Below are 23,056 nucleotides of genomic sequence, written 5' to 3' on the forward strand. Positions count from 1 at the left end.
GGGGGTAGGGGCCACTACCCTCCCCAAAACAGCTGAGACCAGCTGCACATAGTTAATAAACACACAAATACCCAAGAAGCTCTGAGAAATCCCAAACGTGTGTGTGTGTGTGTGTGTGTGTGTGTGTGTATACAACAAAAAACCTAACCGCTTAAACCCTTAAATTAAACTGCCGTACGCACCAAAACCCATTAAATTAGCCCCCTACCCAAAACAGTAATTAAACTTGCCTTTGGATTGGCCAGGGCAGGGATTCCAGTGGCGGATCGGCTGCAGCGGCGTGGTGAGTCGCAGCGAAGTGCCGGCGGCCATTTAGTCGCGGCAAAATGGTCGGGACCAAATGTCCCATTCCGTGGTTTATAAACCATGTACACCGTTTATTCTTAAACAATGGTTTATAAACGCTAAGCCAATAAACTCTTTAACGGTTGTCACATTCTGTGACCTTGTGCAGGTCATAAAAACCTGCTAATCTGCTTTTATTTACGTTAACAAACCATTGTCACGGTGCGCATATTTATATGGGATAGCCATATATTTGTATGGGATACACTTAATTTCTTTCACAAGCCCAGATACAAATTGACATGGTTTGAATTAATCTATATAACTTTTAACTTCAGCAGTACTAAGGTCACAAAGTCAGCAAAGTGTGAAGCAAAGAATGGAAAGAACCTGAGGAATGTTTGGTCATCTGCTGTTCACACTTGTCACTCAAGAATTTAGTGGGAGTCTGTTCTCCCTAAAGTAGGTAACTAACCTTGGAAGAAAAATAATCACGTGATGCAAACTGCACTTAATAACTGGGACTCTCTTATAAGATTTGACGAGATCCGATGGGCCTTTATTCGTAATACAGAATGGTGATATAGTCATCTCTCCTTTTACAGTGAGCAGTTTTATGTATTAGGACTTCTATACGCTAATAAGTTATTGAAACTACAAAAGACATGTAAGCGTGGTGAGCATGTTTTGATCTATCTGCCAATCTGGTCTTAATGGCAGTTTTCACACCGGTGAAAGGAATCCTGCTATAACCAAATTACAGCTTGTAAACCGAGCAACAGTGAAACAAAGGCGTTTGCTTGAGCATATGGTAGTTGAAGTGAGAGTTAAAACACACTACGCTAAAAAGTTCTCTCACCATGTTTTATTATTGATGCCCTCATGTAAGGTACAGCAACTTGGGGCACTTGGTTTTGTATTTAAGTATAAGAAAGTTAGAGAGAAACATTGAACAATCTCATCAAGGAGATGCCCATTGCAGCTGGATATTCACGTGGGCTTTCTAATTTGCTGCATGGAGTCTTCATAAAGCTTTTGGTCACATTTCAAATGGCTGCTGTTTGCTCGCCTGGAAATATTATAAAGTCTCTAAAACATATTAATATTGATAATTGTGGTAAACAACCATAATTCTGTGTAATTTAACACCAGTTGGGTTTTGGTTTGCACCCTCCCAAATAAACACATTTTATTTCTGACGACTGCACGTTTTTAAATAAAGTACCATCATTATTGAGAGTGGCAGATACCGGATTGTGGTGGAAATAGAAGAGGCGATAGTTAAGGTGAATCACTTTGGTGCTAGCTGCTCTTATATCCATTGTGAATGTAGTCGAGCCTACCAGTGGTGAGAGACGGATTTTAGTCTCGGCAAATAGATAAGGCCTGCTCCCTGTTTTCCTGTGTATTGCTGTTCAAGTAATTCCCTTCCATAGAATCCCTTTTGTCTTTTGTGTATGTCACCAGCTGCACATTGAGTATACAAAGAGCAAGAGATGACACTGCTTGAAATACTATATGAAACACGTTTGATTGCTTTGGCATTTTTTCCACACGAGCTAGCGAGGATGCCAGGTTGAGTTTGTGCCACCGCTGAGGACATTCATACAATGTGATTTAAAGCACCCAGTCACCCTGGAGAGTGACCTAACCATTGCAATCAGGATGCATTCTGATGTAGATCATTTCAAATATATGTATTATAATATACATGCACATTGCCCTTTACTTAGTGAGCTGGTAGACACTGGGCCATATATACAAAGCGGTGCTAAGCTATAAGACACCTTGCAGCCTATTCACTTAAAGGTCTTTTATCAAGTGTCTTATGCACCCCTTAGTAAATAGAGTCCTGTATCTTTGCACTCATTTTTGTTGTATATCTCTATTTCCCCCCGCCCTCCCCACCTGCAATTTTTGTGAATATTTAGGAAATGTACATAATGAATGGCTGCTGGTGTAACACTTGGGTTCCTTCTTCAGGCACCCTCCTATAAATGGTAATTCTTTGGTGTGCGACACAAGAAGTGTTTAAACATGTCGTTGCTCCGTATTCATGAATACACAGCCGTGGTTTACCCACATAATCAGTTTACTCTAGACTCAGGGTAAATTGTTCTAGTAAAGACCCTGTACAGTGAGAAAATACAGATGGGCTTCTTAGGTCAAGCTTATAGTGGCGGCGTTGCTAAGTGCGCGCACGTCGGGCACAACTCAGTAATTGGCTATAGTAGTTAGCCAAGTGCCTGCGCACCTGCAGGCGAAGAGGCGCGTTGATGCGGCAGCGTTTTGAGGAGACAATACATTTTGTCTTCTCAGGCAGCTGTGACGTCGGCGTCAGGTGAGCTGGTTCAGTCAATGAGGGCGAACCAGCTTCATGACTCGTCCGTCACGCCCCCTCATCGCCGCCAGCACTATGAGCAGGGATTGCTTGTGCTGCAGCCGCGTGGCACAGTAGGAGCACGCACGCTAGCAAGCGGAGTGCATAATCTGTACCTTAGGGGAAGGACAACCGTTGGATTGTGTTAGGCGAGAGTATGTAATAACTAAACTTCTTTGTCCTCCTCCTCCTCTATAGGGATTTAATTTGATTGAATTCTTGATGCACATGCTCACTTTGTTGGCTTACAAAGAAGTTTTACATGGCCTTTAAAACTTTACACACATTATTGTCATTTTCTTTTTAAGTTTGAGGAAGCATTGATCGAAAATACTTGCTTACTCTAGCACAGTTAGCTGCCATTGTAATTTTTGCCACACCTGCTTTGGAGCTTAACCCCAATTTCTGCATTATATAGATCCTAGCATTAATGGTTATTTTCTGAATGGTGCACGCATAGATTACATGCACCCTTCTATGCACCCTTCTGTTTTTTTTGTGCCTACTTTTCGGTCTAGGGAACTTTTATCATTAAAAAAAGTAAAATTACCTGCAACCAACACACACTGGTAAGGACTTTCCCTTTATTGTGATAACATTGTATCTCTCCACATGGTACTGCTACTTTCTTCCAAGCTGTGGTTCTTTTCCTTTGCACATTTTCTTGCATTTATAGTTGTTTTGTCGGCATTAGAGAAACAAGTTGATTACTTGATGTTAAAGACACCAATCAGATGTTCTATAGGGAGAAATGTTCTACACAAGGTAGATGTGACTTATCAGACACAAAGGAAGCTTTGTGGCTGCAGGGTCTGATTTTGTGCCAACCTTATTAATATTGGTGTGCATGGTCTTTAAAGACCTGAAAAGTGTCTCGAACAATCTAGAGATCAGACTTTAAAAGTTACATCTGCAGTCCCATGCTGATCCAACAGCAGATATCGCAAGCTGCACTGTTATCAGTGCCAGAAGCAGTTTGGTGCTTTAGCTGGAGACAAACCAACTCCAGATAGTGGAAGATGTAAACCACAGGGTTCACCTCAACCTGGTTGATTCATTGTGACTCTTCCAACAGACTTGAATAAGAGGTATTTAAAAGACTTGGATTTTGGAACAGGAAGGGAAAATGGTCAGTTTAGGTGAGCCCTGATCTGCCACTTTCTATGATGACCGCACTAATATACTATACAGCACTGATCATATTCTTGGTGGTATCCGTGGTAGATAAACAGATACATTGATTTAGAATTTCCAACTACCAAATGTAAGGTGGGAAGGCGGGGGAGAGATTTATATATAATTATATGGATGGTAACATTTTAATGCATAGTGGTACTTTTTAGTTATTTCCTTTCCTGGCAGGATATCCGTTCCTGCCTCTCCTCAGGTGGCATCGCTCTAGCCTAAACAAATCTACTCTTTAAAAGTGTTTTTATGTCCTGTTAGCAAGTAAGCCTGTTAGCTAGCAAGTGCTGCTGCTCCATTTTGATTGGTAATTAGCAGTGAAAGCCTCGCAGCTGAGTAACGCTGTTGATTGTTTGGGATCCTGAATTTCTTCTCACATGTTTAAGATTGCAGAATCCAAAAATCGCAGCGTGGAGCCAAATTTAGCTACACGCCATCTATGATTCATGGCAGCAAGTACACTTGGCACATGTCGCGCACTGTTTAAAGGTTTTGGTAATGCTTTAAAGAGAACATACATTATATTTTTAGAATCTGACAAATACATCGTGTCCACTTCTAAGTTTGGGGCAGGGCCAGTGGTTGTGGATAGCAACGATGGGGTTTCTACGAATTAACTGCTGTAGCAGAGTGTCCTTTTTGTACCTGTATATTGCATCAGCGCATAAGGCAGTATTTCATGTCTGTAATTCCCTCCTGTCAAATGCATTATAGAGCATTCTGGGCATGCATACATATTTATAACCACCCAAAACTTATAGAGGACATAGACCCCCAAATCAATATTGCATCCACCGAAACATTTACAGTTGTGACCCCCGTGTCTTCTATTTATTACCCACCACCAACAGAATACCCAATGTGGGGAGGAGCTTTCCTGGGTAGTGCAGTGGGTTACAAGGCAGATGAAGCCATATTCGCACATTTTCAGACATGGTGATGTTCTTAGGACTTTGTGCAATATATAACATGTCCTTCTACACCAGTGATTTCCAACCTTTTTTGTTTGGAGGAACCCTTGAAGTATTTCGAAAAATCTCGGGGAACCCCTATCTGGCTGACGCATATTAGGTTCGACAGGGGTCAGTCACAACATTTCACACCTCGCGAGCCACCTCTATTTCCCACCCTGTACCCATGTATTTCTCCCCCCGCCGTCTCACTCACTCGCCCTCCCTCCCATGTATTTCTCTCCCATCCATCTCACCAACTCTCCCCCCTCCCGCCTCACATGTATTTATCCCTTGCGTCTCACTCTTACTCCCTCTTTTCCTCACTCACTCCCTCCCGCCCCCCTCTCTTCTCTCACTCGCCCCTAACTTCCGTCAATTGCACCACACACTCTCAATCCACCCTACAAAAAACATACCGGGGGGGGGGGGGTCTGGTCCATAGGAGGAACCCCTGAGACTGCTTCACGGAACCCTGGTTGGGAATCACTGTTCTACACCGATGTTCATTTATCTACAATATTCATTTGATGGAATTGCAGAATTGTTGTGTGTAAATGTAAATTCAGCATAAGAATGTGTTTTCACTGCCAGAGAACAGCAACTCCTTTGGAAGTAACTTTTGTAGCTTGCCCTGTATGTTGCTTAAGGCCTCGGGCATGGTCAGCGCTTATGCGCTGACCCGTGCTGAGGAGCGCTGCTGCTCTGCAGTGAGCCCCTGCAGCCGCAATGAGAGCGGCTTTAGCAGGGGCTCGCTTCGGCATCCGCAAGCGTGCGGAAGCGTAAGTCTTAGAACCAGCTCCGTGACGTCACGGGACACCCCGACGCCCCCGGACGGCGCGCGAACCAAGACCAGGGAAAGCACCCGCTTTCCCTCAGCCTCTGCGCCTCCGCACGGCTGCAGTCCTATGGACGCAGCCTAATGCAGCAGTGTTATGTTAGAGGTGATATCTGATTAACATGTAAATCCGCATGTTGTTGCAGTGTCCGGTCATATCCTCTCACAAACTATAATTTATTATTTTTGTAGATCACCAACCTACCCTGTTTTAAATTGAAGCATTCTTACACGTAAAATACAGTGGGATTCTGATTCAAATAACGATATAAGAGCAGCTGGGAGAGGTGGTTACTCTCCCTTCAGGGCGTTAAAGGCAGAAAGAAAGTCAGTAGCATGGGTAAAGTGCTTGTTCCTCAGCCCTCCAGTTCTAATGGCACCACTGTTCTGTCCCATTTATCTCCAAGCTGTAAATGGCTATTTAACGCTGTGTGTTTTTAAGGTTTCTTTGACGCACCATTTATTAATACAGCGGTTGACCTCTGGTAGAGGTCAAACTGCACAAACATAAAACTAACGAATTTTTAGAGAACTTGTCTATTGTACGTTTGCAGCGTGTAATGCAGAGTTCTAGTAGCCATATTAATCTTGAATCCTTTAATTGCAAGTAGTGTTGACCAATTAATAGGCCTACCTAGATGTAATTATACCCAAGAACCACCATGTGCGCTGTATGTACACTAAAATGAAGCATTCACAAGGAAGACAGGATGCTGCCATTATTAAAATCTTCATACACATCTGAGATTCCCTGTGCTCGGCTTTCTTTCATTGTTCAGTAGGAGCTCCTGTCTGAATAATGCCTTTGTTGTTAGGACCTTGTAGTGCATTGCAGTTGTCCAAGGAGCTGCAGAGCTGTGCATTGCAGGGCCTTCCATTGTAGCTGGAATAAGCCATTAATCATGGCGTATTTATGTATGCCGATTTACGGGTGGGCTCGCCTGACTGTGCTGCACATTGTAGTAAATTAATCCCAGTGCCTGCACATTGCAACCTTGGGCAACGTGGTCTTCCTTTGCTTTGGGCACCAAATTAGATTGCAAGCTCTATGTGCACAGGAGTAGGTCCTTCAATTCTGTGCTGTTAAATGAAAAGTTTGTATTAATTTCCAGCCGTGGATAATGATGCTCATCTGTTTAGTGATTTATTTTGTCTTCTAGATTTGAACATGTCTACAGATGGAGGGTTTGGTGCGGGCAACAGCGATGCTCAGCAAAGCTTACAGTCCTTCTGGCCACGGATCATGGACGAAATCCGCAATTTAACAGTGGTAAGAACTGGGAAAGTCATCACATGGCAAATGTCTTCCCCTGTGAACGACTGGATCTATCAATAGTTACTTTATTATTGCAGTCTGGTTGGCATTAAATAGGAACTGTCACACCAGCCTGAAGAATAACATTGTCTACATGTTTTTGTTTTTAAAATGCAATAATTGTAAAATAATAAGATACATCAAGGAGTCTAGATACATGTTTTATCACATTTACCCTTACAATCTGAGGAAGTGTACACCTGGTGTGACGCATTCAGCTCTGGTGTGCTGTCGAGTCAAAGGAAAGTACCCACAGCTGCCTCTCTTACATTCAGGAATGTACAGAATCATATTTTGGGGGTTAAAATTGGGGGGGTAGGAGGGGAGCTCTTCACTAGTGTTTTTTTTGTTCTTCCTCTACATCAATAAGATTGAACATAGTGGACCCAGGGTGTATTTAAAGGTTATTGTGCAGAAGTAACTCAGTTGATGTACACTGTTCGTTTCTGTGATTGATACATTTAAACCCAGTTGTGAAGCACATGTAAGACCCTTTTATTGAATAATGACCCCTCTTGCACTGAAGGAGTTATTTTTTTCTATCTGATGTGTGCACAGTTGGCAGTTATGCCTCTGCTTTTAAAAATATATATATATTATATATATATATATATATATATTTATATTTAAAATCCGGGCCCTTTCTCGCTTGGGGCTCCCCCCAAGTCCAGCTTTTACGGCAGAGTGCCCACTGCTCGGAGAGCTATGAAGTCACGTATTTTATCTGCCGTATTGCAGGGAACCAACTGCTTCGGCTTTGCACAGACCCTCACTTCCAGATTCTAATACCTAATTTGGGAAGCAAAAGGAGGGAAATGGTTTGTTCCTCTGGGCGATGGCCAGAGAAAATGCTGCACACTGTATGCTATGCAATGGAAAGAAATGCACATTTCACATAGGTTGAAGGTGCTGTTCACAGGGCCACAGTGAACTAATGGCCTGATATATTTCTGATAGGTTAAAATTAGGTGACGGGGGCATTGCCAAAAATAAAAAAAAAGTGTAAATTATTTTTAGCTTGTTCCTGAAAGTCGATGCCTTGCATTGTTTGTAACCTGAAGTTTAGTTTGGCTTGTAATGCGGTTAGATTTATTATCTAGCTTTCTGTCATTCCAGCTTGTAATTTGACATGCATTGAATGTGCATAAATTACATAATTTTACATACCTATACAAAAAAACATGCACTCGTCATTTTTTTGGGGTATTGAAATCACCTAGTTATTTGCTGGCAAACATATGGTCTGGGATTGATCAAATGAATCAAATAAATGTTTTAATACTCATTTTATTGATTTTGCAACAGATTTTATAAACACACAGCAATGAGTTCACACACACAATTTTTTTTTATACTAATGCACTTCTAAGGTCCGATTCCCACTCGTAGATAAACTTGCTAGTTTTCTGTGTGCCAATGAGAAAAATAGATGAATAAAATAAGGACGTTATCTTTGACTGGTTAGGGGAATTGAGACAACGCTCTTCAAACACTGTAAGGCTGGGATTGCGGGAAGGAGTGCTGTAAGGCTGGGATTGCGGGTAGGAGTGCTGTAAGGCTGGGATTGCGGGTAGGTGTGCTGTAAAGCTGGGATTGCGGGTAGGAGTGCTGTAAGGCTGGGATTGCGGGTAGGAGTGCTGTAAGGCTGGGATTGCGGGTAGGAGTGCTGTAAGGCTGGGATTGCGGGTAGGAGTGCTGTAAGGCTGGGATTGCGGGTAGGAGTGCTGTAAGGCTGGGATTGCGGGTAGGAGATGCTGTAAGGCTGGGATTGCGGGTAGGAGTGCTGTAAGGCTGGGATTGCGGGTAGGAGAGCTGTAAGGCTGGGATTGCGGGTAGCAGTGCTGTAAGGCTGGGATTGCGGGTAGGAGTGCTGTAAGGCTGGGATTGCGGGTAGGAGTGCTGTAAGGCTGGGATTGCGGGTAGGAGTGCTGTAAAGCTGGGATTGCGGGTAGGAGTGCTGTAAGGCTGGGATTGCGGGTAGGAGAGCTGTAAGGCTGGGATTGCGGGTAGGAGTGCTGTAAGGCTGGGATTGCGGGTAGGAGTGCTGTAAAACTGGGATTGCGGGTAGGAGTGCTGTAAGACTGGGATTGCGGGTAGGAGTGCTGTAAGGCTGGGATTGCGGGTAGGAGTGCTGTAAGGCTGGGATTGCGGGTAGGAGTGCTGTAAGGCTGGGATTGCGGGTAGGAGTGCTGTAATGCTGGGATTGCGGGTAGGAGATGCTGTAAGGCTGGGATTGCGGGTAGGAGTGCTGTAAGGCTGGGATTGCGGGTAGGAGTGCTGTAAGGCTGGGATTGCGGGTAGGAGTGCTGTAAGGCTGGGATTGCGGGTAGGAGAGCTGTAAGGCTGGGATTGCGGGTAGGAGAGCTGTAAGGCTGGGATTGCGGGTAGGAGTGCTGTAAGGCTGGGATTGCGGGTAGGCTGTAAGGCTGGGATTGCGGGTAGGAGTGCTGTAAGGCTGGGATTGCGGGTAGGAGTGCTGTAAGGCTGGGATTGCGGGTAGGAGAGCTGTAAGGCTGGGATTGCGGGTAGGAGTGCTGTAAGGCTGGGGTTGCGGGTAGGAGTGCTGTAAGGCTGGGGTTGCGGGTAGGAGTGCTGTAAGGCTGGGTTTGAGGGTAGGAGATGCTGTAAGGCTGGGATTGCGGGTAGGAGATGCTGTAAGGCTGGGGTTGCGGGTAGGAGTGCTGTAAGGCTGGGATTGCGGGTAGGAGTGCTGTAAGGCTGGGATTGCGGGTAGGAGTGCTGTAAGGCTGGGATTGCGGGTAGGAGTGCTGTAAGGATGGGATTGCGGGTAGGAGAGCTGTAAGGCTGGGATTGCGGGTAGGAGAGCTGTAAGGCTGGGATTGCGGGTAGGAGAGCTGTAAGGCTGGGATTGCGGGTAGGAGTGCTGTAAGGCTGGGATTGCGGGTAGGAGTGCTGTAAGGCTGGGATTGCGGGTAGGAGTGCTGTAAAGATGGGATTGTGGGTAGGAGTGCTGTAAGGCTGGGTTTGCGGGTAGGAGTGCTGTAAAGCTGGGATTGCGGGTAGGAGATGCTGTAAGGCTGGGATTGCGGGTAGGAGAGCTGTAAGGCTGGGATTGCGGGTAGGAGAGCTGTAAGGCTGGGATTGCGGGTAGGAGTGCTGTAAGGCTGGGATTGCGTGTAGGAGTGCTGTAAGGCTGGGATTGCGGGTAGGAGTGCTGTAAGGCTGGGATTGCGGGTAGGAGTGCTGTAAGGCTGGGATTGCGGGTAGGAGTGCTGTAAGGCTGGGATTGCGGGTAGGAGTGCTGTAAGGCTGGGATTGCGGGTAGGAGTGCTGTAAGGCTGGGATTGCGGGTAGGAGAGCTGTAAGGCTGGGATTGCGGGTAGGAGTACTGTAAGGCTGGGATTGCGGGTAGGAGTGCTGTAAGGCTGGGGTTGCGGGTAGGAGTGCTGTAAGGCTGGGGTTGCGGGTAGGAACTGCTGTAAGGCTGGGATTGCGGGTAGGAGTGCTGTAAGGCTGGGATTGCGGGTAGGAGTGCTGTAAAGCTGGGATTGCGGGTAGGAGAGCTGTAAGGCTGGGTTTGCGGGTAGGAGATGCTCGTGAAACTTCTCAACTGTAAGGAGCGAAAGATTTCCCAACTGTCCAAGTCCTGTTCAGCAGATAGAATCAAACGATTTAGGCCCATTGCTTGTTATTAGATTTCTCAACCTAACCAGACCTCTAGATACCCATTCCTTTAAATTGTCCACATTATGGTCCGGAAAGGAACTCTGAAATGTTTAAACCTAGTCCCAGATTTTGAAGGAATGTTTTATTTGGATGGGGGGGGGGGGGGGGCCTTGAGCTTTTCTCACTAATTTGGGATACCAGGGAATGTGTACCTCCTAATTAAGGAATGCGTTTAGCACGGCAGTATTATAGGTCGGATGTAATCTGTGCACTCAGTCACTGATCAGTATGTTATAGGTACATCTGTTGGTGAAAAAGTTGGTGTGCCTGTATTAAAAACCCTTTGCTGCGAAAATAGGGTCAGCCACACATTGTTGCAGAGTAGGACGAATTAAAGGTCCATAATAATAATTGTTTTCATATATTTTAGAATTGTGAGCGAGTGAATATAACCTCCTCCTTCTTTTCTCCCCCCCCCCCCCCCCCACCCCCCCACAGAAAGACTTTAGAGTGCAGGAACTGCCTCTGGCACGCATCAAGAAAATCATGAAACTGGATGAAGATGTAAAGGTGAAGTTTCTTCTCTGTGTGTATTAATAAATCTACGTTGAGACAGCTCTGATAATAGCAATACATTAGAGGACAATGTATTCCTGGGGGCTTAACTTGAGACACTTTGAAGATATGGTACATATTTAGTGATGGTTAAATACAGGAATGTGTCCTACATGGGAGGGTAAATTCTTGCATTTTGAAATTGCTATGTTCATGGCATGCCTGTCATAGCCAAACAAAATATGGGGGGTGTTGAAAGCAAATCCCTTGTCTCACATCACAGATGATCAGTGCTGAAGCCCCAGTTCTGTTTGCCAAAGCTGCTCAGATTTTTATAACCGAGTTGACTCTACGTGCCTGGATTCACACAGAGGACAATAAAAGGAGGACTCTGCAGGTAAATAATCCAATTGTCTTTGACTACTAAGTGTTCAACCCGTTGGATTACAGATGATGCATAGAGAGCATTCTAATTGGAGGATAATTACCTTGTTGGTCAAAAGATTCTCCTCTGTTATATTACTACTAATGGAAAATGATTTGCATTGTTTACTATAAGGATAAGCGCTTCAAAATTTTAACTAAGCTTTGTTGTGCTGGCAGACCAGGGACAGACAGATCAGGGTTCTTAGGAGCAATATCAGCTTCTGAACCGTTTTCTAATTTTAGTTTTATTTACAATTGTGTTTCCAATTACAGTGTCATCATGACAGGTGTATATAAATGCAGTTGTAATTTCCATTGTTCTTTTCTACAACTTTATATTTCATTAACAGTATAATAAAACCTCATCATAACTTGATTTCCCATGGTGAACCATTTGCGGTAATGTGAGACACCCTGGGCCCGGGTTAAGGGATAAGAAATCAATGCAATCATGGCTTAATAATAAACTTCTGGGCTTAAATTTCAGTAATTTAACACAGCGTCTGTCTTTAGTACTAATCTGTTTACAGGTTCCGTGTTCTGGTTGCATTCTGATTTTGCTCTTTAACTTACTAGAGAAATGACATCGCTATGGCAATCACAAAGTTTGACCAGTTTGACTTCCTCATTGACATCGTTCCCAGGGACGAACTAAAACCTCCGAAACGCCAGGTAAGGGCACTGAGGGACAGACGAAGAGGCCTCCACACCAATTATCCGTGTATGGGATCTGGTTTCTGTTGCATTAGTGTATAATAACTTGAAGGCAAAGGTTCCCCTCTCATACGGTCTGAGACTTGTAGCATTCTGTGCTCTGGTGCCCGCGTTTGAACTGAGAATCTGGTGTGAGACCCATTGATGCCCGACTCTGGGCTACTCATTTAGCGCACCAAAATATTAGATTGTAAATTCTTTGAGACAACGATTCATTGTTCTTGTATAATCTATATACAATACTGTGTACAATGCTGGGGCTATGTACTAATGCAATCTAATGTATCAAATATGGAGATAGTGATGGCATTTCTGCTTTGCCCCTCTTTCTACAGGCAGTTGTCGCCTCTGTAAACATCCTTGACTGGAAGCTGTGACATGATGCAAGGAGCTTTCAGTCGGATGTTTGCAGCTGCTGGCTGCTACTCTCCTCTGTGAAGCCAAGGTCCAGTGTCTGGGGTTAAGAGAACAGACAGCCCATGCACTCTCTCTATTGTAAGAATGGGCCTGACTGGGAGTCCAGATGTATCACTGATCAGCACAAAAAAATGTTTCCCAGGAGCCGTCTCCGGGACATCTGCATGAGAGATCAGAGCAGTAACGGCATATCCCAGTAAGACATTGCGCTTTTTTTCCTTCGCCCAACTCTCCCGGTTGCTCTGATGCTACTGCCCTTGTCAGCATCTTTCACACGCTGGTATTTAATTCAACAGAGGCGCTCAATTCTGTTATTCTCTCTCGGGGACACATGCGGCTGAACTTGGCACTAATTAGCATCAGGTGCATACAGCAAGCAGAAATAAAACGGGGTGCTCCGATCCAAGGGTTGCTACAGCAGCCTGCATCTCTGCAGTATATATGGTCAGCGAGGCAAGAAGAGGCGGGTGTCGGCTTACGGTGTGTTTTTAAAGCGATGGAAGGTATTGCTCTTTATCTGAAGTTTTACTTGCTCCCTGCAAAAATAGCATGTTATCTTAAGGAAGTAAGAGAACACATCTCCAGAGGTGGGGGAAGTTTAACCCTTAGAGAGGTCTGCTGCACATTGCTTTGGCAGACCCTGGTAGTGGAGGGATTAATGCAGCCTGGCAAAAAAGATTCCTGTTCTTGGGCAGGAAAGAAATGACTAGTTGTCAAGTGTTATATAGGTAGATGTGTCACTATTTCTTCTCATACAGTAAAATATCTGAGCACCCCCGGACACTAGCACGATATAATGTGCAGAAGTAAAGCTCCGAGAGAAAAAGCATGTAGAAGCGCTAGAGTGCCTTATTGGGATCAAGAACAAGAGATCAAGAACAACAAACTTACAAATATGCAGTAAGGGTAAAGAGCACTTATGAGCACATGCACACGTCTGACAGGTCCCCAAACCTGCCACCCTAAAATCACAAAGCATACTGGGTAATGACGTGCAAATGAGCAGTCAGTGCGTCACTTTGTTTCTTATCCATTTTGACATGGATCCCTTTTAGGCCTGGGATATAGTAGAGTAGGCTGTGCTGAGCCGCGCCGAGCAGATGCACTTATCCCCTGCATCTGTCATCAGCGCGGCTTTAGCAGCCGCTTCCGCATGCGTGCGGAGGCTCGGGTATTTTGAAGAGGCAGGCAAATTTTTAATTTGCCGCTCATGGGGAGCGGAGGAGAGGTCACGTGACCGCTCACATCCAATGGGAGTGCGGGACTAGCCCCGCCTCCGTTCCCTCTCCGCCCCGCCCCCAAAGCGCGCTCACTGCCTCGCCTGCCAGGACACAAAAAAGCTCCCGTTTGAGCAGGTGAGGCAGAGCAGGAGCGCGGATCAGCGCGGCCCGAGGCACCATGCCCGAGGCCTTATGCTTTTGGCCGCTATTTCACAGCACTTTTACAGCAAAGCCTGGCTCAAGGAAGACATTAACCGTACAGGCCAATGGAGAGACTAATGACGTTCATAAAACACACGACAAGGAAATGCCATAACATGCGGGAACCTTGGGGTGATAGTCAGTACTAGTTGATATAGGAGGAGCCAGAGGAGCATCTTGCCCTGTCAAGATTTAGATGCATGAAATAGAATGTATAAGGACAAAAAAAGTATAGAAATATCCAAAATTATGTCTCATTTTCAAACTGTCTAATTATGTGTCAATGGTGGAATTGTTCCCCCTTCCTTCAGTTCTGTACTCCTCCTGCAGCGCGTGGCCTACAAACCTCACAGCACATTTGCATGTCATTACCCAGAATCCTTGGCTGCAGTTGAAGCAATGTATGCTGTGTGATTTATAAGCTTGAGCAGGTTTTGAGAACTCTCTGAGATGTGAATGTGCTCATAAGGGTTCTTTATCATTACTGTTCTCGACACTTTATTTTTTTTTTAGTTTAACCTGTGTGCGCGCGCAGTGCCGGTGTAGTGACTCTCAGCTGCTGCCTGCGATTTAGTCATATTCTTCCTGGAGTTAGACTCGGTGTCTGATATGGTGCACTGGGTTACTTCAATGCCTATACCTATAGGGATATCACATATTTGCTAGGAGGAAAAGGCACAGACCAGCCAAACAATGAGACGCATTATTGGTGTGCATGCCAACCACAGATGCCGAGCCGGTAAAGTTAAACGTCAGTGGTTTGTTTCACCCTCACCAAGAGCGTGTTCATACTACAAGGAAGGGAAGATGTGCATTCGCCATTGCTTCAAGTGGCGGGCCTTTGGCAAGTGGCCGTGCTGCAGTGCTTGTAAACATCCTACACTCTCAGCTGTGAATATGAGGTGGCTGGGAGAAGGGTGTTTACTCCCCCTGCCATGGACTAGCCCCAACTGCCACCATCTGATGAAACCATTAATAATCTAGAGCCAGGCCCATTATAGAAGTTGGGTTACTTGACCACCTGCATTTGTGTTGAAGAGCAGACAAAGCTTCACCTGTTTCCTAGTGCTGCTATACTCAGCAGACAACGATAAGATGCAGACCGTTCTCTGTTATGAAAGATCTTCTTTACAATATTCTGTTTTTTCCTTAATAATAATCATTGTTTGTTCTTGTATAGCACTGCTAGTTTTATGTAGCGTTTTTACAGACAAAGACCCTGGAGAGTTTACAATCTGTTTTTGGTGCCTGAGGCACAGGGGAGATAGTGACTTGCCCAAGGTCACAAGGAGCAGACACCGGGAATTGAAGCAGGTTCACCTGCTTCAAACTCAGTGCCAGTCAGTGTCTTTACTCACTGAGCCACTCCTTCTCCTGCTCTGTGTAATGCATTGCAGGCCCCTCTAGTCCATGGATACCATGGTATATACATGGTGTTTGCGGTCTTGTTAGAGGGCTGTTACTGAGCCTGGATGTGAGAGGACATTGCAGAAGTGGCAAGAATTGAGTAATAAAGCTGATTTAACTCATTGACTGCTGCATGGTCTAACTGACCAAAAAGTCATCCACTGGTGCTGCATAACGTAACACTCCCATTATCTACAGACTGATCTCCCAACTTGAAGTTTCAAAAGGATGCATTCCTTTTGAAACTTCAAGTTGGGACATCAGTCTGTAGATAATGGGTCAGGGATTCCCTCTGTGACATCCCAGATTTCCCTTGTGTCTGTTTCACCTGTGCCTTATAAATCTTTATGGCAGCAACTGTGGTGGGGGGGGGGGGGAGGGGAAGGGAGAGAGAGAGGGGTGTGTTATTATTGTGGCGATTTCTCACGTTGTGGGTAGTTTGGAGAGTGTTAGACCTCGTTCAGGGTGCCTGCGCACATTCGAAACAAAGTATTTAAAGTTAATATCGGTTGTCAGGGTAGACGCTACCCTGTCGCCGAAGTACGGAGTTGACGCTTGCTACAGTTACAATAAACAACTCAAGTTGTTTTTTGAAGCTGCAGCAGCGTCACTGGTATTTCGGCAGCCAATGAAATCATTCTTGAAAATGATTTCAACAGAGCAACACCGATCCCCAAGCTGATGTCTGCCGCACCGCTTCCTGAAAGCTTGAAAAGGTCTGCTGGGGATGATGTGCACACATCGCCCAGCAGACTGCCGCGCGTCCTCCACCTCCTGTCTCTGGCACTTTGAATGAGGCCTTATCCTCGCCTGGACTTGGAATGGGGATCCTCCCTTTTAATATTGGGTGAGGTTTGCACACCCCACAATTTTGGGTGGGGAGTCTATTGGATGGTCTTACAAAGTTTGATAACTTTTGAGATGGGTGAATTACACTGAAATAAGCGCCAAGTTTTGCAAAATATATGCATTAATAAACTACATTTTATAATATTCCATGCTGGATTTAGAAAAGTGATATATTTATTTTTATCATTTAGTATTTCAATGTTTTTCCAGTGGTTCTATAACGCTGAAGCAGCTCTTTCAAAAATAATATACTTAGATGTTTTGGTAGCTTTATAGTTGGTGAACATATATGTATAAATGTGTGTGTGACATTGAATGAAAGTTTTGACTTTATTGACTTTTTTTAATTCCTTTTTTTTTTTTGCATTTGGATTGAAATGTAGATTATAAATCGATCCGTGAGTTAAAATTATTTTCTCACATATTATACAACAGGGGGTTCGGGAACCCTTAGGGGTTTGTGAGGTGTCTCCAAGAGGTTTGGCAAATGGCGCATCCCAGGCAGTATAGTGGGTTCCTGAGCCCATGTGGGGCCCCAAACAGCACCTTAGTCGGGGTGGTATAGCTATAAATTACAGCAGGAGCTTCCACATATACTCCCCCCACAATGCTATTCATCCACAGCAGCAATGCAGTTTTGGGTCCTTAAGTGTGTTCCCCCACAAGCTGAAGACACTTGTAGTTAAAAAGTTGGTACAGGAAGTTGTATTTTGTGCTAGTGGTAAATAGCAGATTATAATTCACCTTTCTGAAAAAGAATAGCGTTTTGAGAGATGAACCTTTATGGCAGAGAGACGGAGGAGAGTGAATTTCCTTTGTCGTTTGCCAATTGTATCGGATGGCCCTTTAAAATTCTCAGGTTTCTTTACAGCCTCCTTATGTCTGTTTTTCGCACCCTCTGCCTTTCTGCCCCCCTATTACAGGAGGAGGTGCGGCAGGCAGTGACCCCAGCAGAACCTGTCCAATATTACTTCACTCTGGCGCAGCAGCCGACGCAGGTACAGGTGCAGGGACAGCAGGGCGGACAGCAGACCACGTCCACCACCCTCCAGCCCGGCCAGATCATCATCGCTCAGCCACAGCAAGGCCAGGTCAGCAAAGCTCTCTGCGTGCACCCAGACTGGTGCCAAACACTGACACTCCACGAATATGATCACGGCGATTCCTTTTAGAGGACCAACATTTGGGTTCTTAATGGATGAAATTGTAAGGTAAAGAACTGTCAAAACCTTTACGATTTCTCAAGTGTAAGTTGTACCTAAAAGGTATCACGAGTTACACCAAATTTACATTTCTCGAGGACCAACACGGCTATTAAAACTGGAAACTTAAATGAAAATAGTTTTAAATTACATATAATAAATTGGTTATATGTTGCTTAATATGCTGTGTCATTCCCACTGGGCGTTTAGTTGTTAAATGCCAGCATATTGATCCAGTTGGATCTTCAGAGTTTTTCACCTTGTGCCAATGTTCTGGTCCTACCTGATCGCCCTCAGTATGTTTTGGTCCTACCTGATCGCCCTCAGTATGTTTTGGTCCTACCTGATCGCCCTCAGTATGTTTTGCCTCAATAAGCTAACGTTTTTACCCTGGGGTATCTTCCTCTGAGAGTCCTGTGCTCTCTGCTTCTCCCAAGGTCGTAATCTCTCTCCCTATCTCCTGTACAGAACACGCCAGTCACCATGCAGGTGGGAGAGGGTCAGCAGTTGCAGATCGTCCAGGCGCAGCCTCAAGGGCAGAACCAACAGGGACAGATCGGCACAGGGCAAACCATGCAAGTAATGCAGCAAATCATCACCAACACAGGAGAGATTCAGCAGATCCCGGTAAGCACCAGCCATTGGGAAGGGAAGCCTCCTTTATATATCTATATATCCCTTTTAGACTTTACCTCTTCAGTTAGTCCTGCCTGCTCTGGCACGGACTGGGTTTAATTGGATGTTTGGGCCGATGTTGCACTATACATGTGAGTGGCGTGTCTGCTCAGACCCACCAAAGCTTGCACAAAGATAGTCCACCAGTTAAAAATATGACCCTGGACAATTTTCAGTCATAAAAAAGCACTGATCTGACATGCTCTAAAGGTGTCTCAGCATATTGCTCTGTATTACAACTCCCATGTGTCATATAGCATATAAAGTACTAACTTTAGTCTATAACAACATATGTCAGCATGGTATATGTATTCTTCCCTCTCCTCTTTCTTTCCTTTTTACATCTTTGCTTCCCTCTACTTTCTATCATTTTCCCTTTCAATATTGGAGATACAAAACACTGGTTTCTTCATTTGGCTGATCGATATTTAAAGCAGAAATCCCGCCCGCTCGTTTTATTTATTTGAATTTTAATGGATTTTGTATGTTCTTGAAATTCGGGCTCCTCGAGATCCTGCTAAATTTAGCTCTAGGAACCCCTTGGTTTTTGAGATGGTTAGTTTGAGAAGCTGTAGTTCTCTTCCATCCGAGAATACAAAATGGCAACCAAACGCCGTACCAATAGGAAGGCGCTGCTGCCATGTTTGGACAACCAGGAAGTGTACCACACCTAAGGGAGGGTCGTCGGAGCTGAAAATAGTGCAGTTCAGCTCCAGAGGACCCCCGGTTCCAATACTATTGTAAAAACATGTTTTTTTTTACATTTGGGACTGGATTGCTGCTTTAGTCTCGCTGCTTAAAGCATTGCAGGCTCTGAGAGGCGAGAGGGTAAAATGCTGTTTTCCTGACATGAGCAGCTTGTAGATGGCTCCTACTGTACATGCAGTTTAAAGCTGATATTTGCCACACTTAATATTTCTTATTTCTTGATGCCCAAGTCTCCTCCTTCCCTCCTCAACCCTCTGCTTTGCATTCTAGGTGCAGCTTAACACTGGCCAGCTGCAGTATATACGCCTAGCCCAGCCGATGTCGGGAGCTCAGGTTGTGCAGGGTCAGATCCAGACACTGTCGGCCAATGCACAGCAGGTATGTCTGAAATAACGGTCACATTTCTGAATGTAATAATAAAGTTATCTGCATAATCTCAATGTGCACAGCATCACGTAAGTGTTGAACACAATTCGGTGGTGTTTCTATTTTTGCAGGACTGGCACCCTTCTGTTAGATCTTGGACCTTTTCTCAACCCCCTCCTCACCCCTCATACACTTGCATTGTCATGCTTGTGTTACATGCTTTGATCCACCTACCTCAACTACTGTCACATTTCTGATATGTGACTTCCTTCGCGTTTTGCTTTTACAGCTGCTTCATCGGGTGTCAGGTCCACAAAAATACTGGTGAACGCTGCTGTATCATTTAACACTTACCTGAAGCTTACATTGAGATCAATATGCAGATATTCCTGTCATTTTTGTCGCTGGCATATCAAAGTGTTTTTGTATCTGTATTTCAACAGCACAAATTATACTACACTATATGCATCACCTTTGGTCTCTATATCTCCTTTGTCTTTTTATATTTTGTGGAATCGCATTCTACTCTGTTTGGGATTTTGGACTGAATTGAACCCCCTCGGTGGATTTATTTAATAAAGTCGCACCAATAACTATGTTGTATTGTGGGATGTCTTTTTTATATATTTTCTTTTTTATGGTGGTTGTTTTTTAAAAATTATTTTATATAGTATATCTCTTATTCCTTCTGGTTAGAAATATCACCGGTGACAATTGTATCATTTTTGGTCATTTGTAGGCGTTATGGTTTATTTTTGTTTATGCCTATTTTTCGAACCCTTGAGTATTAATACACTGAACACATTCTTTAAATATAGACGAGTGCATTCAATTTTTTGTTGTAAACGTTTTAAATCGCAACGCCAATCATTGTTCAGCAGAAGAGTTCCCCGTGGTCATGTGAGTTACAGGCCAGCTTCTAGGCCAATGTTTTTCAACAGAGGTTCCTAGTAACCCTTGGGTTCCCGGGGGCATCCCTAAAGGGTTTCCTGCAATTTCCGGGTCATTTAAAAATTGCACCAAAATACAGAAGAATTTACAATGCATCTGTTCACAGATGCGCGATTAGAGACGGTTGAGGTTCCTTACAATGCATCTGATCTCAGACGCGCTATTAGAGACGGTTGAGGTTCCTTACAATGCATCTGATCTCAGACACGCTATTAGAGAGGGTTGTGGTTCCTCAGAATTTCACAATATAATCATAGGGTTCCTAAGATTTGAAAGCACTGAGAGAGATCCTTTGTGTTATACAGGGAGAAGCTGCCTTTCCTACTTATAACACAAGCTGTTGCTTTTCCTTTCAGATCGGGCAGGCAGACATCCAGCAGGGACAGCAGTTCAGCCAGTTCACTGATGGACAGGTACTGCTACATCCATATCATGTCATGTGAATGCCTGATCCACAGAGGCTACAAGCGATTGTTTGTTAGCCCGTTGATATGTTGTAATAGCGATGCTAGATTACCTAAGGTTGGATATTATTGTAGACGAGTATAAGAAATGCCTGTTCTAAAAAGCTTACAATCTAGTGCCTGCTAGAAGATGCCCATGTTCATGTATTGTGTGGTTTGAGTACAGGTAGTATACACAGTGCAGTGTATAGAGCAGTAATGATTGCCATTCTATTTCCAGCAACTGTACCAGATTCAGCAAGTCACCATGCCTGCTGGACAGGACCTCTCGCAGCCCCTGTTCATCCAGTCCAGCGGTCAGGCAGTGGATGGGTCATCGACGCAGGTCACTACAGACTGAGCAAGAGAGCAGCTCGATTGGTCAAATACAGCACGGGGAATAGAGCACAGATGTACACAAATACACCTACATACCCACACCCAATACACTCAGACATAAGCACACAAAAAAGGCACAAACACATGTACTCACGTGCTCAGACACAAACGCGTGCGTTACAGGCTCCGTTAGCACTGAAGGGGTTAAAAGGGAAGAGAAATTGCAGTTGATGCATCATTCCAATTAGAGGTGGAATCCCCCTTTTATTTAGCAAAGAACCTTGCTGTTGTATGTCTGGAGTGTTGCACAGTCCACCCACTTGGAGACGCCGCAGAGGCGTGTGTTTTTGAGAGCACGTTCTGCAAACGTCATGGAAGCAGCGACCTCCGATGTGTCCCACAGTGTTCTTCAGTGGAGCATCCTCCGAGTTCTCACACAGTCCCTTTGCTGCAGGTGGGTTAAAGCAGCTCATGGCTTTCCATACCGATTATCGGTTTACATGGCGTTGTGGGATTCTCGGGCAAGAAAGGGGTTAACAGCTCATAAATGTAACTACTATATTAAGATGACCGGTATTTAGTGTATTTGTTTAAACAATGCGTCCTTCTAAAACCAGGCCAAGCACCTTCATTAAATGAGGCCTGGCTTGCACTTTCGAAGCATTTGTGGCAGGCGGTAACTTGTACCACACTTTACCATTTATTCCCCACAAATGTGTTGCATGCCACTTACCACTAACGGGTCCACCAGGCATCCAATCTGCAAGGGCTGCAAGATGGAAATTGTCTGCTCACCTGGCCACCTCCTTCACAAGACACGTAGTGGGATGACATGTCCTGCATCTCCTATAATACGTGCCCTAAAACCAACATTTTCTCGTCCCCTCCTCCCCTTTCCCCCCGAAGTCCCAGCATTGTCCCCGACCCCGGAAACCCTACCTTTCTTTCTTTCTTTCTTTCATGTCCTTAAGCTCTCCATGTGGCAAGAAGTGTATTCATTTAACCCAGGGGTTCTCAACTCTAGTCCTCAAGACACCCCCAACAGATCAGGTTTTAAGGATATCCCTGCTTCAGCCCAAGTGGCTCAATCAGTGGCTCTGTCTTCAATTGAGCCACCTGTGCTGAAGCAGGGATATCCTTAACACCTGACCTGTTGGGGGGAGGGGGAGGGTGGGCGGTCTTGAGAACTGGAGTTGAGAATCCCTGCTTTAACCCCTTCTGCTGCCAAGGTGCGGAATGTCTCATTTTCCCTGTAGCACGTTTTTGAGCGAGGCCTGGCAAGAGACAACATGGGAGGGGAACATCAAGTGGTTATGTTTTATTTTATTATCATTTTCTTTTTTTGTTTGTTTTTTTATATATATATATTTGTAACTTTTTTTGTTTTTGTTTTTAAAGTATTGTGCTAGTCTGCGTGAATGCATGTACGAGAACTCTGCACGGACAGCAATAAACTTCCTTTTTAGATACAAGTATGCTTTCTTTTCCTTATTATTTTTCCTTGTTGGCCATTGGCGCGGAAATCTCTGACGAAATCGCTTGCAGCCAAGTTTAGTTCCTTAGCCAAGAAGAAGGGAACCCTGGTGTCTTGTAGCAAATACATCAATCTCAACTGGAACTTAATAGGAATTGAAAAATAATTCACTCGTCAGTGACACATTATCTATCGGGAGCTGCTCTGCCATCTAAAGGGAGAAAGGCACTGTTCTCTGAAGTGGAAGACCTGTTTTAAGCGCAATTCACTTTATCTCCCTGTGCCTTGGGTATCAAAAACAGACTAATAGTTTGACTGTGGCATTGTGTGCAACATATTTAGCAATAAATAAGAGGCACACAGGTAAAACCTACTGCAAGATTGCTTCTGTATTCAAATCGTATCTGGAGCAGGTATACAAATATTTATGTTTCGGGGTAGTAGCCCCTTCAGATAAACCCCATCCCTTTATTTCTAAGGAACTGTAGTGGGACCAGGAGCAACACTGAGCCAGAGGCAGATTGCAGCC

The 23,056-nt window shown here is 44.6% G+C and overlaps 1 protein-coding gene across 2 annotated transcripts in view; it reads left to right on the forward strand.

The window, feature by feature from the left end:
* Positions 1–22,525, forward strand: part of NFYC (nuclear transcription factor Y subunit gamma) — a 34,919-nt gene extending 12,394 nt beyond the window's left edge. For both annotated transcript variants that reach the window (XM_075604621.1, XM_075604622.1), the window contains exons 2-10: positions 6,799–6,908; positions 11,079–11,150; positions 11,419–11,532; positions 12,138–12,233; positions 17,293–17,460; positions 18,040–18,198; positions 19,225–19,332; positions 20,628–20,684; positions 20,956–22,525. In XM_075604621.1, coding sequence (XP_075460736.1) covers positions 6,807–6,908; positions 11,079–11,150; positions 11,419–11,532; positions 12,138–12,233; positions 17,293–17,460; positions 18,040–18,198; positions 19,225–19,332; positions 20,628–20,684; positions 20,956–21,075 — 996 coding nt within the window. In that variant the 5' untranslated portion in view covers positions 6,799–6,806 and the 3' untranslated portion in view covers positions 21,076–22,525. The remainder of the gene's footprint in view (positions 1–6,798; positions 6,909–11,078; positions 11,151–11,418; positions 11,533–12,137; positions 12,234–17,292; positions 17,461–18,039; positions 18,199–19,224; positions 19,333–20,627; positions 20,685–20,955) is intronic.
* The last annotated feature ends 531 nt before the right edge of the window (positions 22,526–23,056 follow it).

The sequence above is a fragment of the Ascaphus truei genome, chromosome 6, assembly GCF_040206685.1.
Source record: "Ascaphus truei isolate aAscTru1 chromosome 6, aAscTru1.hap1, whole genome shotgun sequence".
Taxonomy (NCBI): Eukaryota; Metazoa; Chordata; class Amphibia; order Anura; family Ascaphidae; genus Ascaphus; species Ascaphus truei.